Below are 16,328 nucleotides of genomic sequence, written 5' to 3' on the forward strand. Positions count from 1 at the left end.
TGGCGGGCTAAGTTTTGATTGAGTTTTGATTAGAAATCGTAAGCCGTCGCAGGCCGGCGAGGAACAATGCCAGCCAAAGGATTTACATAACTCAGAGCATGGAATAGCTGGCAACAAGTGCTCCAATTGAATCGATCGCAGGCACTATAAGCTGGCCCAAAAAATCCATCCCAGCGAATGTCAACTCAGGCGGCAGTCTTATAAATTCTTAATGCTGGCCAAATAAAAAAAATGAACCCAAGTTTGTTATTCGTTTCGTGTTGTTATACCCTAACATAGAGTGCTTTAATTTTTGCCAGTAGTTTGCACTGCACGGAGCTTTAATTTGGGTAGCAAAGAATGTTTGTGCCATGATATATTCGATGTAAAATAGCTTTGAAGATGTCTGTTCCAAAGCGACTTAAGGTGTATAATTGTGGTGGCCCGTAAGAGTATTTCCCACTTCAGTTCCTAAGACAGTCTTTTCGCTCCTGGTTTTATGGTTAACAGTGGCTATAAGAAGGGGAGTTTAAGTGAAAACTAAACCAGTAACGACTCTGGCCACACCTACACAACCAGAAGTTGGTCCAGCGAGGACAAAGACAAAAGGAGAAATGCGAAATGGAAAATGCTTTTCCATCGCTGCTCTGGTTTTGCTGGGGGGGAGGCTGCAATATGCAAGCTGCTGCTTGAGAGTGGGAAACCCCAAAGACCCCGACCAAGCCGAGCGCCCGCTCCCACTCCCATCCAATACCACATCCCATTGAATGTGCCATTTAGCGTTGGTTTTATTCCTATTTATGTGATTGTGAAATGCAAAGCGAGTGGCAAGATTTGAGCACTGAAGGAGCGCGCGACAGGGATCGGGGGGGGCTTAGTTCATGGCCCACGGGGGTAGATAAGCCAGACCCACAGACAGAGTGATATGTTCGAGTCATTAAGCGTTTTTGCCGAGCAGTCCAGTGGCAGTGCCAGTGCGGGCTCAGTGCTCATTAAAGCTAAGCCCAAAGCTAAACACAACCGAGCACGTCGAAACAAAAGGAGACTTCTCTTTATTTCTTGCGTACATATTAATCACACGCACAGTTGCCAGCACAGCCAACAAGAGGCAAAAAGTTTTGAGTTGCTTTTTCGCTGGCGGTTCAATCAGGGGCCCCCGGCCCAGCAACCCTTTCAGACCGAGACCATTCGAGCGCAATTATCACAAAGTTTTTCCCTCACCCAGACAGAGAGAAAGAAAGAACAAACCAGGCCAGACCAAGTCCCAGAGCTCTCTCCATGGTATTTCCATCTGCCCATTCGAGACTGAAAACAAAGCGCAGTTTAATGCGAAAGACTTACATTAACTTTGCAGGCCGATTAGGCGATTAATAAGCTTGTCAATTTGCAATTGTTGCCCACAGTTGGCGCCTGAATTATGAACTGCCCGCCAGAGTTGTTTTCGTTTCCCACACTCTTGCACGGAAAGCCGCTCAAAGACATTTGGCAATTGGGCGGCAAACTTTTGCTCCAACTGAAGGGGCACTAGCAGCCCTCCCGAGCCACTCCCAGAGCACTCTCTCGCTCCCCTTCGCTCCCTCTCGCTCTCTGCTTGTGAGGGCAATGTGAAGCAGTGTGTTCCCGTGCACTGGCCTACAGTTAACACCTGCAGTGTCCGTCCGGCAGTGTGTGTGAAGGAGTGAGTCCATGTCCGTGGTGGCACTGGAGGAAGTGAAGGCAGTGAAGATGGCACAGATTGCCTGGATCTGGCTGTGGCTGTGGCTCTGCTTCAAAGCCTGCCAGCAGCCAAGTGCGCAACAAACTCTCGAGGGCCTCTTCAGCACACAAACACACACACACTCTCGCATAGAGATACACCTACAAAGCCATAGACGTAGCCGTGTTATTTGCCTATGCTCGACTGTGTATCTGTGTGTGTGTGTGAGGAGGCATTAGACAGGCTTGTAATAGTTTTGTGTTTTGATATTTTGCGTGCTGCGGACTGTCGGCTCGGGCAACTTCTTCTGCTTACCTGGCTACACATTTTTTTATGTGCGCCCAGAGAGCAATTACTAAAGATTCCGCTTCCCTTGCAATAAAAATTTAAGATGCTAACCAGCACCAGGATAGCGCCAGGATATGCCAAGGCTGGACCTGGCAGACAGCATGCCAGTTGGAAGACAGCAGCAAATTGTTGGCTAAATGCAAAAATTACACCTGGGCGTACCATTCTCTTTTCCTTTCCTTTCCTTTCTTCTCTTTTCCTTTCCTTTCCTGGACGGATCTTAAAGAGACAACTGGCTTACGGGTTACAGGGCTTTAAGCTGCCTCTCCTTTTGGTCACTTTGTTTGCAGCTAGTCTTTTAGGGGAAAGGAACCCGTGGTGGTGGGGGGGCGGGGACAGGACAGGCCTCGATGCTTGATAAACGATTGTGTGTCTATGGAGCTTTCTATTTGCATTCGCAGGTCGATGTGTCTGTGAGTGGCTTTTACGAGAAAACCTGCTGCCAATGTCAGGCCAACATGCAATGCAGAGACAGGCGAGTCAATGCGATGCGATGCCAGGATGGCAGGATGGCAGGAGCAGTGGAGTGATGGTAAATCTACATTTTCTCAACCGCAACAAGCCGCACTTAACCCACACTCACCCCCACTCCAAACAGAGAGAGAGAGTACTCTGGGCACAGCACACGTAGACGTGGAATAAAGTAACTTTTTTATTGCGTCTTCATATACATATATATGAAAGCCACCGCGCAGAAAAACTTTGCCACAGAATTGTTATTCAAAGTGGCAGCCCAACCACAAAATCCGTAAAGTAAAAGGCATATCAGGTGAGAGGTTAGCATCGGCCTGGCTGTGGATCTGGGTGTGGGGCTGAATGGATATGGAAATGGCAACGCACCAAATTGAAATACAAATAATGAGCTGGCAAAACAAAAATCATGCCCAAGTCCATCAACCAATCGATGGCCAGGAATTGTATGCGTAAGCTGGCAGTTTGGAAATAAGAAATATGAAATATTACCCCAAGGCAAGATTCCTTTCTGCGAAATGTGGAATGCTGTGAGAGCTCAGACCAGAGGAGGAGTGGTGATCCATCAAATTTTGGTCTGGCCCCAAAAGCGAAAACCCCAAACCCCAAATCTGATTTCCATTCAAGTAGCTGCCCCGGCCGCAAGTTTACCATTGATGCGCATTTTCTTTTACACAGAATCACAAATATGCCATGAGTTGGCCATATGCTGAGGTGGATGGAGCGGAGCGTTGGAACTTGGATAGGGAATAAGACCAACGGACGCCCATAAAATTGGCACATAAAACGGGGTCTTAGTTTCGTTCTTTGGCAAGTTTCGGGGCAGGACGGGCAGGGCTTTGCCTTTCGACAAATGTGCTCTAATTAAATTGAATTGCTTTCTGCTTTTGCCCGCTGCAAACTTTTTAATGCAACATTTAAGTTTAGTCGTACGTGCGCTCCATTGAAGCTGAAAAATGTGGAGCACGTTTAGATTTTACGGTCGTTCCTGCACCCCACCACTCGTTGCTCAAAGCGAGTGTTTACTCTGGATTAGTGCCAGCCGAGCCATGCAGTTTGTATGCACTCGAGCGGATCACATGTCTGACCCACTTAATGGCAGCCAAATTGGCCAGTCAAAGATATCCGCTTGCCGGCCAATCTCATCCTGCTCTGGCCAGTCAGTGAACAAGTCAGAGACTGAGGCGGCATTAAAAATGAGCTGATTAAACCAAAGCTCCATCCTTCCAGACAGTGTGTCCTGATTAAGGCTAGACAGGGACTGGAAAAGGGACTGGAACAGGGACTGGAACTGGCACTGGGAGAAACCAATTAGAGCCAGCCGACCGGACTGGCAAAATGCTAAGCAAATATGCCATGCCTTGGTCTTAGCTCAGAGTCCAATTAAACTTAAATTAATTTGGCCCACAGTTTGTAATGGCAGCATCCCTCCCCCCTGCCCAGCAACTCGCTCGTCTCTCCTGCCCTTCAATATTTGCACACATTGATTGAGTTAACACTTCTTGGCCAAGTTGCAAAATTGGCTTGTACTTTGCCTTGCCAACTTGGCTCCAGCTCGGGTGTGCGGCTATGGGATTTCCGTCGGTGAATGGTCTGGACATAAGCCAAGAAATCGGACAGCTACAAAATAAACTCATAATTGCTCGACCAAGGGATGGGGCTGGGGCTAAAGCTAGCCCCGAAGATGGTCATTCAGATGTAGATGTAGATGAAGATGGAGCGATGAAAAGGGACACCAGAAACTTTCACATTAGTAATTAATAAAGCTCGTAGCATGGGGCAGTGGCAGGGGGCAGGAGGAGGAGGAGGAGGAGAAGGAGGATTGAATGTGATGGCCGAAAACTTTTTACGTCAGATAATTTTGATGTAGCACAGCTCATGTAAATTAAATTACAAGCAGAGACCGAGACCGAGAGCTGGAAGGACATCCGCTTGGCTGGATTGAATGGCGAATGGCGAATGGAAAATTGAAATGAAGAAAATTATAATGAGTTCTTTCTGGCTGGCATGCATCAAGTTTTCGGACGGGTCTCGGTCTCCGGCTGCGTGTCGTACCCATTGCCAATGCCGCCGCCGCCGCTGCCGCTGCCGTTGCTGACATTGCCGCTGCCATTCGTTGTAGATGGTCTATCAGGATATCTGTCTGTTGAGCTGTCGCCATGATGTTAATTGCATGTACAGCCCTGATGCACGAGCTCGAGCTCGAGCTGATGCGCTTTTCTTTTGCACCCACTGTCGACACACACACACACAGCAGGCATGCAGGCATGCAGTAGTGGAGGGAGGAGACTGGCATTGCGAATTGGTTTCGACATACACACAATTTGCATAATTGAAGTGAGAGAGAAATTGCAGCGCATGTAAAATGAGAATTTTCCCTTTTAAGCGAAAAACATCATTTTCATACAGCACCCAAACTCACACTCACACACTCATTTGGCTCACACATTCTGAATGAGGTGTTATGTTAATGCTGTTGTTGCTGGACTGCAGTTTGCCTGCATCCAAAGACATGCAGCAGCAGCGAGCGAGCGAAAGAACGAACGAACGTCTGTCAGGGATTGCACTGGAAATTGATTTTCTGCTAAGTGAGTTGAGTATCCCTCCCGCTGCGTCGCATTAACCAAATTATATGCAAACAATATTACCAGACAACACATTAACTATGCCACAGTGCGCATCCTCTGCCTGGGGCCATGGTAAACTCGGTCTTTGAAGGTGCACCACGCACTATTTGCATCGATGCTTGAAGTTATTTTAATTAATTTCTGGCCACCGCAGGGCAATCAACCTGCGGTCAGGCGGCAATCCCCTGGCAAGCGCTGCATCATAAAATATGCATGAAACAAACCCCCAAGAAAACTCTCTCTCCCCCTAAGCGTAAGCGTAAGCAGCTCAATTTCGAGAAGCTAGTCAAATATTTCACACTGCAGGGTTCACCCCATCCCCTCAGCGTTCCCAGGCCACACTCCAGTGGGTGGGACTGGCTCCTTCCATTGTTTTACCCCTCGTTGTTGTATGTGTGTGTGTGTGTGTTGGCTTTTATTGCAGTTTGGCAAACTTGTATCCTATCAAATATTAACAAGTTTTGGATATTTGCATATCTCACATCGAACAACAGCGGAGATGGCTGCTTCCGGCCTGCGAGCCCATGAGCCTGTGAGCCTGTGAGCCTGAGCGTCCTGCCATCACACAATAAGACATGCGCATAAGTTCGGCCATTTGTGGCCATTTGTTAGAACACTTTTACACCACTTTGGCGCCCAATTCGATTTAAACTTTCACTCCAGGTGGTCCGTGTAAATGCTGGCAAACATGTTCGTTCCGTACCCACTCAGGCTGCGCTTGGCAAAGGTAGAATCTGCTGATCCTAATCGAAAGCCACTAGGAATAATTGGAGTGGAATTCCTAGGAATACAAGTTCCCCAATGGTGTAGGGTATTCATATATTTAACATACAGAGGGAATCATTTTGGAACCCATAAAGTATATGTATTCCTGGTCAGCATCAATATCCAAGTAATTAAAGCACCATCGCAACTTCTGACCATCAAATAACAATAAAATCTGTACCACGGTGCGTAAGGTTATCGTTTTTTGACTGTGTGTGCATTGTGCTGTTGTGGCTGCCACTGTGTTGCATTCATTCCGCTTGCTTGTTACTGAGCGACATTAAGTAGCGCATTATGCTCAGTGAATGGGCGCGGTCACGGTCTTGGCCACATAAATCACTTGCAGGCAGGGCACGGGCAGAAAGCAAACGGCAAAAACGCTACTTTGTTGCATCAAATTTGCATAACTTTCCACTGTTGCTGCGGCACTCGCACAGTTTTGCATTTAAAACTTGGCAACTTTTATAGCATTTACTAGTTTTCCTGCCCAACTTTACGGAAAGTAAGACAACACCCGCCACACCACCATACACCAGCAGCAGCAGAACCAGCAACAGCAGCAGAGTGTTCTGGATTTTCCTCCTGGTCGGAGCACGGGAACCCTTTGCCACTGACAAGCAACAAATGTTTGCGGAAATCTGTGGAAATCTAGGGGAAATCTGGGGAAATGCACTTTCCATTAAGAAAGGCCAGGGGAAGACGAGTTTAATTTGAATGGTGCCACCCGTTTTTATTGGCAAACTTCAATAAATTACACCACCATTAATCCTGCAAGGAAGGGGCGGGGCGGGCAGGGAGGCAGTCGAAAGACGTGACGCCATCTAGAGTCCGGAAGCCGACGATTCCACCGCACAAAACGTCAGACTTCAATTTCCATGTGAGTTTGTTTGTTTGTTTGTTTGCATTTTCAATTTCCCCCACCGCAAGGGGCGTGCAAAATGGTCCGTGGCTGTCAATTTTAGGTGGTGGTTGAGTGGTGGAGTGGCTGGGGCTCCCTCGTTTGTGCTTGCCAAACGGGTAAGCAATTTTCTACACCAAAACGAATCTCGCAAATTGATAATCATCAGCATGTGGATTGGTCTGGTTCGGTTTTCGATTGCTGCGCGGATGTTCGTCCATGTCAATGGAGTGCTGCAAAAAAAGCGGATAAAATTCGTGCAACCAATATGTAAGGGGTGACTGGCGACTGGGAGGGGGGGACTCGCAAATCTCTTCCTTTGAGCAGGGCTCCTACTGACTGACAAATTGAGTGTGCGGCCACAGGAAAGGCCCCGCCTTGGATGGAGCTGAATAATTAAAGCTATTCCGTGATGGAAATGATAGCTCTCTGCAAAAACAAGGCAGCGGAAAAGCGCATTAAAATTAATTATGCTTTTCCCCATTCATTGCAACAGCGAGCGAGCAAGCGAGCGAGCAAGAAGAAGGCGCGAATATTAACATTTTGCTCATCCTTTTCACAAGAGTATTTTTTTTACTCGGTTTGTTATCTATTGTTGTGACAGCCAGCAAATTAAATACATAAATAACAAAGCAATGTGCACAAACACCGAAAAAAGAGTGTGGCATAAATATTCCAATACAAAAAATATGAAATAAATTCAATTAGAGCAAGGGAGCTAGAGGTTCATGAAGTTAAGCCATCAGCAGAAGAAGATCCAGCGAAACGGCGGCTGAAATAGTCGGCAATTAATGGAGGGACGTGTGCCGGCATTAGCCTTAACTACCGCAAATGTCGCACCATGCACGACTTGATCAAGAAATAGAAGCGGAAATAACTACTCATTAAGCGCGATGGCCACGTAAACTGCCAACAGTCCATTGGGATCTAGGAGATGGTAGCTGGAAGCTGGTCAACTGCAAGTTGCACCAAACTATAAGGGCGACTGAGGCAGTGTGGTAATAGAAATCATTACAATAAAACCAAATGGGCCCGAAGCAACAGCCAAACGAGGCAATGGCCAAGAAAAGAAAGTCATTTGGCTGCCACCGGAGCTGGCTGGCTGGCTCGAAGATGCCCCAAAACGGGCGCAGACAAATGACAGACACGTAGCGAGGCCAAGGCAGACAATCAAAATCCATTTGAGTCGGAAATGAGGAAAATACACAATGGAGTTCCATGGCTTCCAGGCAGGCCACCTCATCCTTGGCCCCCAGCTTCCCAGCTGCAGCCATAACTTCACATAAGGCGTCGCATTTTTGTGGCCAAGGCAGTAGATTTTTTGGAGGCGCCTCCAGGGGCTTTAAAATAATAACGATACACAAAGAGCGGGAGAAAGTGAGAGTGGGGGAGGCAAGAACGTAGGAACGTAAGGACAAGATGAACGCTTCATCGCCTCCTCATTCGACTTGCTTCGCTGGCTTCTACTCCCTTAAGCTTTTGAGCGCATTCCTCAGCTTCTTCGGCATGCAAGTAAAATATGTTTTGATATTAAATTATTGTCGGCACGCCCCAGCTGCCACCACACAAACACACAGACACCGACACTCACACTCACACCCACACCCACTGGGTCCCAATACACACAGACATTATATGGGGCACGTGCAGTTCGGGACGCATAATAATTGCCGGTTGATAGCCCCGGACATCCCTACTCTGCTCTGCTGGGATGCTGCGTATCCTTTTTGCTGACGCTCTCCGCTGCCTTGCCTTGCCTATCCGCAAGGCCACAAGACGAAGCTTTTCTGAAGCTGGAGCCGGAGCCGTAGCCGTAGCTGAAGCTGGCTCTGTGGCGGGCTCTGGGGTTGGGGCGTGCGCACAAACTGAATTCCAAAAAATGGAATTTTTATTGCAAATTGCGAAATTTTAACTAAAAAACACAACGCTCGGCCACGGCGGCCCTGGCTGCTGCTGCTGCTGCTATGGTCGGGGGGCAAATGGCAAACGAAACATTTTCAGTGTCACTGTTGTGGCAATGTGGCAATGTTGTGTAAGAAATGGCCTCTCGTGCCATTGTAATCAATAATATCTGCCACTTACCCTGGAAAGGAGTCCAGCTATCACGAGTCGCTGTGCTGGACAGATCAAAGCTGCAATTTGAATAATTTATCGGGGTCTTGCGGCGAAAGCGCCTTAAAGGTAATAAACAAAACTCTTTTTCTTTTCTCTCTCTCTATCTCTCTCTCTCTCTGTTTATGAATCGCTCTGATGGACAGTAGAGCCGGAAGCAAATCATTGAAATTTTTCATTTCCTCAATTTGAGGGGGAAACTCAGGGAAAAATTCTCAAAGCGTATGCAAAGGGATTGAACAAATAATTCCATTCCTCCAGCAGTGCAAAAGAATGGGACTCGAGGGGGGGAATGGGGAGATGCAGCAACAAAAAAGGTGAATTATATGCAAAGAATATCCTCAAAATACAAGAATACGACCTCAATGCTTTTCACTCAATTTCCAACTACTAAATCGCTCACTCTCTCTCTCTCTCTCTCTCACTCTCACTCTCTCTTTCTCTCTCTGGTGCTGTATCCGTCTATCTCGCTCTGTAATCTCTCCATTTCTTTCAGCCGGCTCTGTCCTTTGGCACGTTCAAGTGCAGCCATTAAATAACTTTTGCCTGAGTGCGTCCAAAAATTTTTCGGGAATTAAAGGCGACAAATCACCAAATCGCCAAATTGGTCAAAGCAACAGAAACGTGGCCAAGTGACTGAACTCGATGGCCGTTCCATTTTTATGTATGAGTATTGTGTGTGTGTTTTTATGCGTTCCCGATTGATTAGACGCTCCGATTTGGATATTGATTGAGTAGCGCAGATACATCACGTTCCACGTTCCCCGCCCCAACTCCACATCTCGACATATCTCCTCATTCAGTGCCAGTGACACTTGCTGGTCTTCCACTTGGGACTCCCCCATCAGCTCTTCCACTTGGATGGGTTTTTTTGTACCTGAAACCGATTTTAGTTTAGACTTCCGTTTTGTGTTCGCCGCACATCCTCTTTGTGTTTTTAGTCTTCCGTTCGTTGTAATTTCGATGATTTTCCCATCAGTGGCGCGGCATTCCTTTTGAAGAAATTGATGCGTTTCCTTGTGCATTACTCATACGACACGTGGACTGTAATGTGTGAGGCTTTTGGCCTTTCGAGTGGCCATTCTTTGCGTGTTGCTTCCAAATTTTAGTGTGGTAAAATATTCATAAGTCCGGGCTCGAGTTGACTTTTGGCATTTGTCAATCGGGAATTATTCTGCATGCCCCTTTCCCGCTGGAAGCTGGCAAATGGTGGCTGCTTGGGGTGGGGGCCATTGTGAGGCATTCGCGACATGCGACACCACACAGAAAATTCTCTTTGATGCGTCAGCCAGTCCGAAGTGTATACGAGTCTTTTTTTGTTTCTTTTAATTTTCTCCCGACGAACCCAATACTCTTGATGAACGGCGCAGGCACAGGCACAGGACAAGGGGCCAAGACGGCGTGGCATTTCCTTTATGCACGCAGCGCATTAAATTGAATTTTAAATGAAGATTGATTTTTGCCTCTCTCTCACCGAAATAGGAGCAACAACAGTGCGCAAAAAATAAAAGGGAGACAATGTGGAAAAAGGGGGAAACTGGGGAACAGCGCAAACCGATGCCCCAGCCACTTGCCAAGAAACCAAAAAAGAAATAAAGCAGAAGCACAGACAATAAAACGAAAAAAAAAAAATGCCCCAAAACAAATGCCGCCCATTGTAATTAGAGACAATGGAGGAGATCCCTTGTGACTGCAGTGCTGCGACCCTTTTGGCCCTTTTTCGACCCCAAACTCCAACCCGTCCACCGCTGCCGCCTCTTATCTAAATTAATTCAAACGCCCGAAAGAAACACAAATAATTAAAATTAATTATGTGGAAAATATTCAATAAGTTGGAAATTATGCAAACGAGCAGAGCGCAAAGTAAACGCCCCAAGATAAAACTAAGTGCAATTTGGACCACGCGACGCAATGCCGCGCGAGGCGAGGCGACACGACGCGACGGTGGGACCCACAAGTATTTTGTTGACCGAAAATATCTTCTCCTACTTAAGCGCTGATGGACACGGGTTGGATGAATGGCCACGACGAATAGATGGTTGGATTGCTGTATTGTTGGAGTTGCGTGCGGATTGAGCATACCAGACAACTGTCAAGCGCTCAATGCTCGAAATAATTTTCGAATTTTCGAAGCAGCAGCAGCAGCCGAGGCAGAACCTGCCCAAGTATCTGACGAATGGGATGGGGTTGTACGAGAGCGAACTGTACGAACAATTTCCGGCATTTCGTATATAAACTGAAAATGTCCCACAGCCGCCACAGTGAGTTCTCTGCTCAGTCTGGCTCGGTTCGGATCGTATCGGATCGTATCGTATCGTATCGTATCGTATCGACTTGCTTTGGTTCGCTTTGCTTCGTTAGCCGGCAGCTGGTTTTTGACTCGAAAGTAGCGCAAATTACTTAAAAATACCAGAAGCGAAAATATTGGAGCAGCCTCTGGCCTGGCCTCTGCCAGTTTCTGTCGATCCACACACGAGAACACCTCTATAGCAAAGCCCACAGCTGTTGCGCGCTTCATTCCGCCTCTGTTGTTCGCCGCGTGAAAAACATGAAATTGAAAATCAATTTGACGTTCCTCTGGGCGACAATCGTCGGCCTCCTGTCCATCATTCTATTGACACAGACCACGCAAATTGGAGCATCGAGCGCTGGCGCTGATGCAACATGCAAGGAGCTGAGTAAGTACTGGGGGCAAGCAACAAAACTGTCTCGTAAAACTGCTTAATTAGCTCACTGGACAAAGCAATAGCGAAATAGCTTGAATGACTCAGAGTGACTCTCTTAGGGCAGCGGGGAAAGGCGAAAGATCAGTGGAGTGAAATGTAGAACAATGCATAAAAAGACTACAAAGTAAGGGCTGATGTCGTAATGACTATTACTTGATTATCGACAGAACTTGATTGCCCATGGCAATGCCATAAATACTCGTGCGAGTATATTTAAATAATTTCTACTGTGTGCACCTTAATGAGTAGTTGCAGTCTGCTGGGTCTTGCCAAGTTCTGTCCGCAAATTCGCTGCACGTCAGTCAATTCTGGCCGCGAAGATGTTTTATTTTCGCGCTTATGACAGTGCAGTCAGTGGCCAGTGTATTATGAAATATTCCGTCGTTTGCCTTGTGTCCCATAAAAACAAACAAACAAAGGCACTTAATTGCAGCAAATGGCGCCAAACGAGCGCCGCTGGAGCGCATCGGGGGGGAATGGGACTGGGCACAGAGTCCATTTCCCGGAATCAATTAACAACGGAATTTCTGCGTTTCAGACAATGTCAACTGCTATGTGGGCCGCAACGAGGGCAACTTCTGCAACAGCAAGGACCAAACCAAGGCTGTCACCCGGTGGTACTACGACAAAGGCATCTGCCGATCCTTCACCTACAAAGGCTGCAACGGCAACAGGAATCGCTTCTGCACCCAGGAGAGCTGCGACGTGCGCTGCGGCGACGATTGACCAGTAACATTGTAGTGCCCATATCACCTTAGATGATAAGTTTGTATGTTTAGGCTAAGCATTCAGAGCAAATAGAGATCGGATCGCATTCGAGCAGCCCTGTGCCAATGTGCTTAAGTGTTTTACCTTTGATCAAACTAAATGCCGACTAAATGCCGCCCCAAAAATAGCCAGTCAAATGTTGTAAGCTGTCAGCGTTGGATCGGCACTCTGGTCACTGTCAGGGCTGGGACAAAAAGAAAAGTGAAGGAAGGGAAGGTGAGCCAAGAAAAAAAAAAATGTGGCAAATGTTCGAGCTGTCAGAGGCATATCAAATGGCCCCCTGACACGGCACTGACAGTGTCGCCAAGACTTTGAATTCCACCCATTAATGTCGGTGACTGTCCGCGCTGACGTACTCAGGGGTCCCTGATGCTGCTGGACAGTGTCAGGGAGCAGCATCCATCCACCAGCCGGCTAGTGTCAGGCACATCAAAGAGCTGTCAGCGTTTGCCCTTTTTTTGGGGACTATCGACTTACGGCTAATTAAAATGGTCCGTCCAAACGAAAATTACATTTGGCATTTACCTGTTGACTGATTCAGTGTGGGCATTAATGGCAGGCCCTAGCCGGCATCTGTCGGTTTTGACAGGCTGGAAGGGCCGGCCAGTTCGGAAGAGTGGAAGAGTGGAGCTGGCCTGATTGCTCTGCACAAACAAATGCCAATCAAATGCATAATAGCATCGAAGCGGCGTGTCATGGTACATGACATGCCATTGATGGCAGCACATTAATCTGCTCTGCTCTGCTCTGGTCTGGTCTGGTCTGTTTAAATGACAGCACTCAGAGGCTCTGAGGAATGCGATGCATGCCCCGGAAAAGCCCAAACGAGAGCAGAAACAGAAACCCATCCGAGTCATGTGCTAAAACTTCGGTTTCAATGCGGGCAATTTTGGCCGTGCCGTCAAATAAAACAAAGAAAATGTGAAGAAAAAAAAAACGTAAAAACGTACAACGAAAATACTCAACTGATCAACGCACAATTTTGACAGCATTTTGGTGTTTGATGGAAAATTTCGCCCGAGAGCGAGCGACAGAAAAAACTTTTCGCAGTGGTAAATTTTCTGTTCTTTTTTTGTGTGTGTGTTTTGCGCCAGCAATTTGCATGAAATTAGTTTGCTTTTCGATCTAATTGGAAATTTAAAACGAACGCATGGCATAGAACACGACAAAGGCCGAATCCGATCGGGCCAGGCCACTTTGTGGCTATAATTGAAAAATGGCAAATCCACGCGGCATTAGCTCAACGATTTTGTGCTGTAGATACGGGGGAAAATATGAAAATCAGCAACAACAAAAATGTGGACGTCGTAAAATTTCGGAGGCCCTGAATCTGGACCAGCATTAAGTGCATGTAATTTGATTATTTATCACATTTTTGTATTTTTAACGACTCAATTGAGTTTTATGTGAGCCAAAAGTGAGGCGCGTGGGATGTTGGGGGTTCCATTACGGCCACAGACCGGAAGGCATTTGATGCTGCAAAGCTGCAACTCCATAAAACTGACACGCCGTACTTTGGGTCGATCAAAAAAAGTTTTTGCCCAGGACGAGAACTTTGACAATGCTCGCAAAAGTATGCTATGCTAAATGTTTTGCTTTGATGGGAAACAGAAATGTCTCTCTCGCTCTCTCCCGCTCCCTCCCTGTCACGTTTGTTGGGTTTTTCTATGGCACAAATGGAAGCAGGCCAAAGCCATGAACCAAAGGAATTTATAAAACGCAAAAATTGCTTTTGTTTGCTCCCACAAAAAGTACACAAAGCAGGGCACACCCAAAGTGGGCATGTCCATGTCCACCCTACCCTATCGCCCCGCCCTAATCTGTCTTTTCTGTGTTCATATAAATTTTGTGTTTATTCGAGTGCATTTCCACTGCGTCGCACACTGGGCCCACGTTTAGTGGCCATGCAGGCCCCACTCGCAGGTCTGGCTCCGCCAATGGCTTTGGGGCTTCATTTATGCAGAAGGAGTAGGAGGAGGAGGAGGAGGGAGAGCAGCAGTGGGAAATGATCCCATAATGTTGGACCCCGACCACGACCCGGTTAACCAGGCACACGCACACACACGCACTCACAGCCAATGCACAGGAAAAAAAGGACTTTCTGCTGGTTTGAGCTTTAACTAGTTTTCCGTTTAAATAATTCGGACTTTGACTGTACTTCTTTGGTGGCTAAGTCTTGGTTATGTTTCCGGCTCTGGACCTTTTTCTGAGGTTTCTCTTTGCTCGCATTGAATTAAAATTCCTTCTCTGGTCGAATGAAAACGAAAAAGTTACCAATGAAATTTATTGCCATCGACTTTAGCAGCGACTTTTAAAAAGTTTTCCTTTCAGCAATGTTTTCCACCGACTTTACCTTCAAAAATTCGCGAAGTGGTTCAGAGATTTGGCAAAAGGAGTGGAGGGGAGGGGAGGCGAGTGGAGTGGAGTGAAGCCAAAGCAAAAAAACTTAAACCCTTTGGCCAATTTAATTTCATTGCTGTTGTTGTTGTTGCCTTTGTATTTTCCACACAAATTGGTTTCTCATTCTGCTTGATTTCATGCGCAATCTGGAGACGAGTTCCTTCAGGTGCCACAAACACACACGCACACGCATACACGGGTGTCCTGGCACCTGGTAGGTCTCTGAGACCACTTGACTGGTTATCTGCACTTGGCCGATCAGCCCACTTACACTTGTTGCCACTTGAGTTTCTGATTCTGGTTAAGGGCGTGGTCCTCTATCCATCCCTAAACCCAGCAACATGCACCCTGCACCCAGCACTCTGCACCCCCCCTCCTACTGCTGTGTGCCGTTCCCCCAAGGCGCACTTTTATTTATCTAGCCGGAATCGTGAAGTTTCTGCTCTCCGGCAGCATACACACGCTATCGAAGTGTGTGTCTGTGTGTGTGACAAGGGCAAACAAGCAGGCGGCAGCGTAACTGCAGCTTTCTTAAGGGGGTGGCTGTGGCCATGCCCCCAAAATGCATTGGGATTGTCACTCGTCTTGGCAGAGCTCAGCACCGACTGCAGTCGTCTATGCTGGATTAAAGAGAGCAGTGCCAGTTCACATCCATCCTTGCGAGCAGCTCTCGACAAAATAAATTAAAATATTTATAATACACAGACAAACACACACAAACTAAATATAGAGAGAGAAGAGGGAGATGAAAGTAGAGAGCGTCTCGCATATTAAATTAAATATGAACCTACTCCAAATAACATCAATATGCTATTTCTATTTAAATTTCGCCTTGGGCACATTGCTGCACGTAAAAGATAAATATTTATATATATATATGTATATAAGTATATAGTAGGGGAAAAAAAGAAGAAGGTGTATGTACGTGTGCAACTTTCGGGGCGTGGCGTGGCAAACAAACATATTGCTGACAGTGTTAAGCAACAGCTCCGTATAAGGATCCAGATCAGGCCTAGTCAGAGCCAGAGCTAGAGCCAGAGCAAGAGAGTGAATGAGTGAGTGAATGGCTGATGAGGCGTATGTGTCGGTGCGTATCTGTGAGGGATTCTCTGTGCATGATGCCCGTCTTTGTGTGCGTGTGGAGTTAGTGTCAAGTGTGGGACATTTAGTAATTCCGCAGGCATATCAAGGACAACGTACTCATAAATACCAAAGCCAAATGCCGCAGCAGCAGCAGCAGCAACAGCAGCAACAACAACAACTGCATCCTTGTCTCTGACACTATTTTCCTCTTTTACCTCCTCTCCTTTGCCACTGCCTGTCTGCTTGTATTTGTATGTATGGAATTTTTAACTTCATTATTGAACCCGGCTACCCATTTTCCTTCTGCTCCTGCTCCTGCTCCGGCTGCTGCTGCTCCCGTCATTCGTTGTCATTGTCTCTGGTCGCATTGCTCAACATCTTTGCGAGTGCGAGGCCCCAGGCACTACGGCATGCATACCTAATGCCCAATGATGTGCACACGGGACTCGACACTG

At 47.0% G+C, this 16,328-nt stretch overlaps 1 protein-coding gene across 1 annotated transcript; it reads left to right on the forward strand.

The window, feature by feature from the left end:
• Nucleotides 1-11,155: 11,155 nt before the first annotated feature.
• LOC111080781 (kunitz-type serine protease inhibitor Hg1) lies at nucleotides 11,156-12,517 on the forward strand. Its single transcript, XM_022376593.2, has 2 exons — nucleotides 11,156-11,574; nucleotides 12,161-12,517. The coding sequence occupies exons 1-2, from the start codon at nucleotides 11,445-11,447 to the stop codon at nucleotides 12,346-12,348; spliced, it is 318 nt and encodes a 105-aa protein (XP_022232285.2). The 5' UTR covers nucleotides 11,156-11,444; the 3' UTR covers nucleotides 12,349-12,517.
• The last annotated feature ends 3,811 nt before the right edge of the window (nucleotides 12,518-16,328 follow it).

Source organism: Drosophila obscura, unplaced genomic scaffold, assembly GCF_018151105.1.
Source record: "Drosophila obscura isolate BZ-5 IFL unplaced genomic scaffold, ASM1815110v1 contig_150, whole genome shotgun sequence".
In the NCBI taxonomy this organism is placed as follows: Eukaryota; Metazoa; Arthropoda; class Insecta; order Diptera; family Drosophilidae; genus Drosophila; species Drosophila obscura.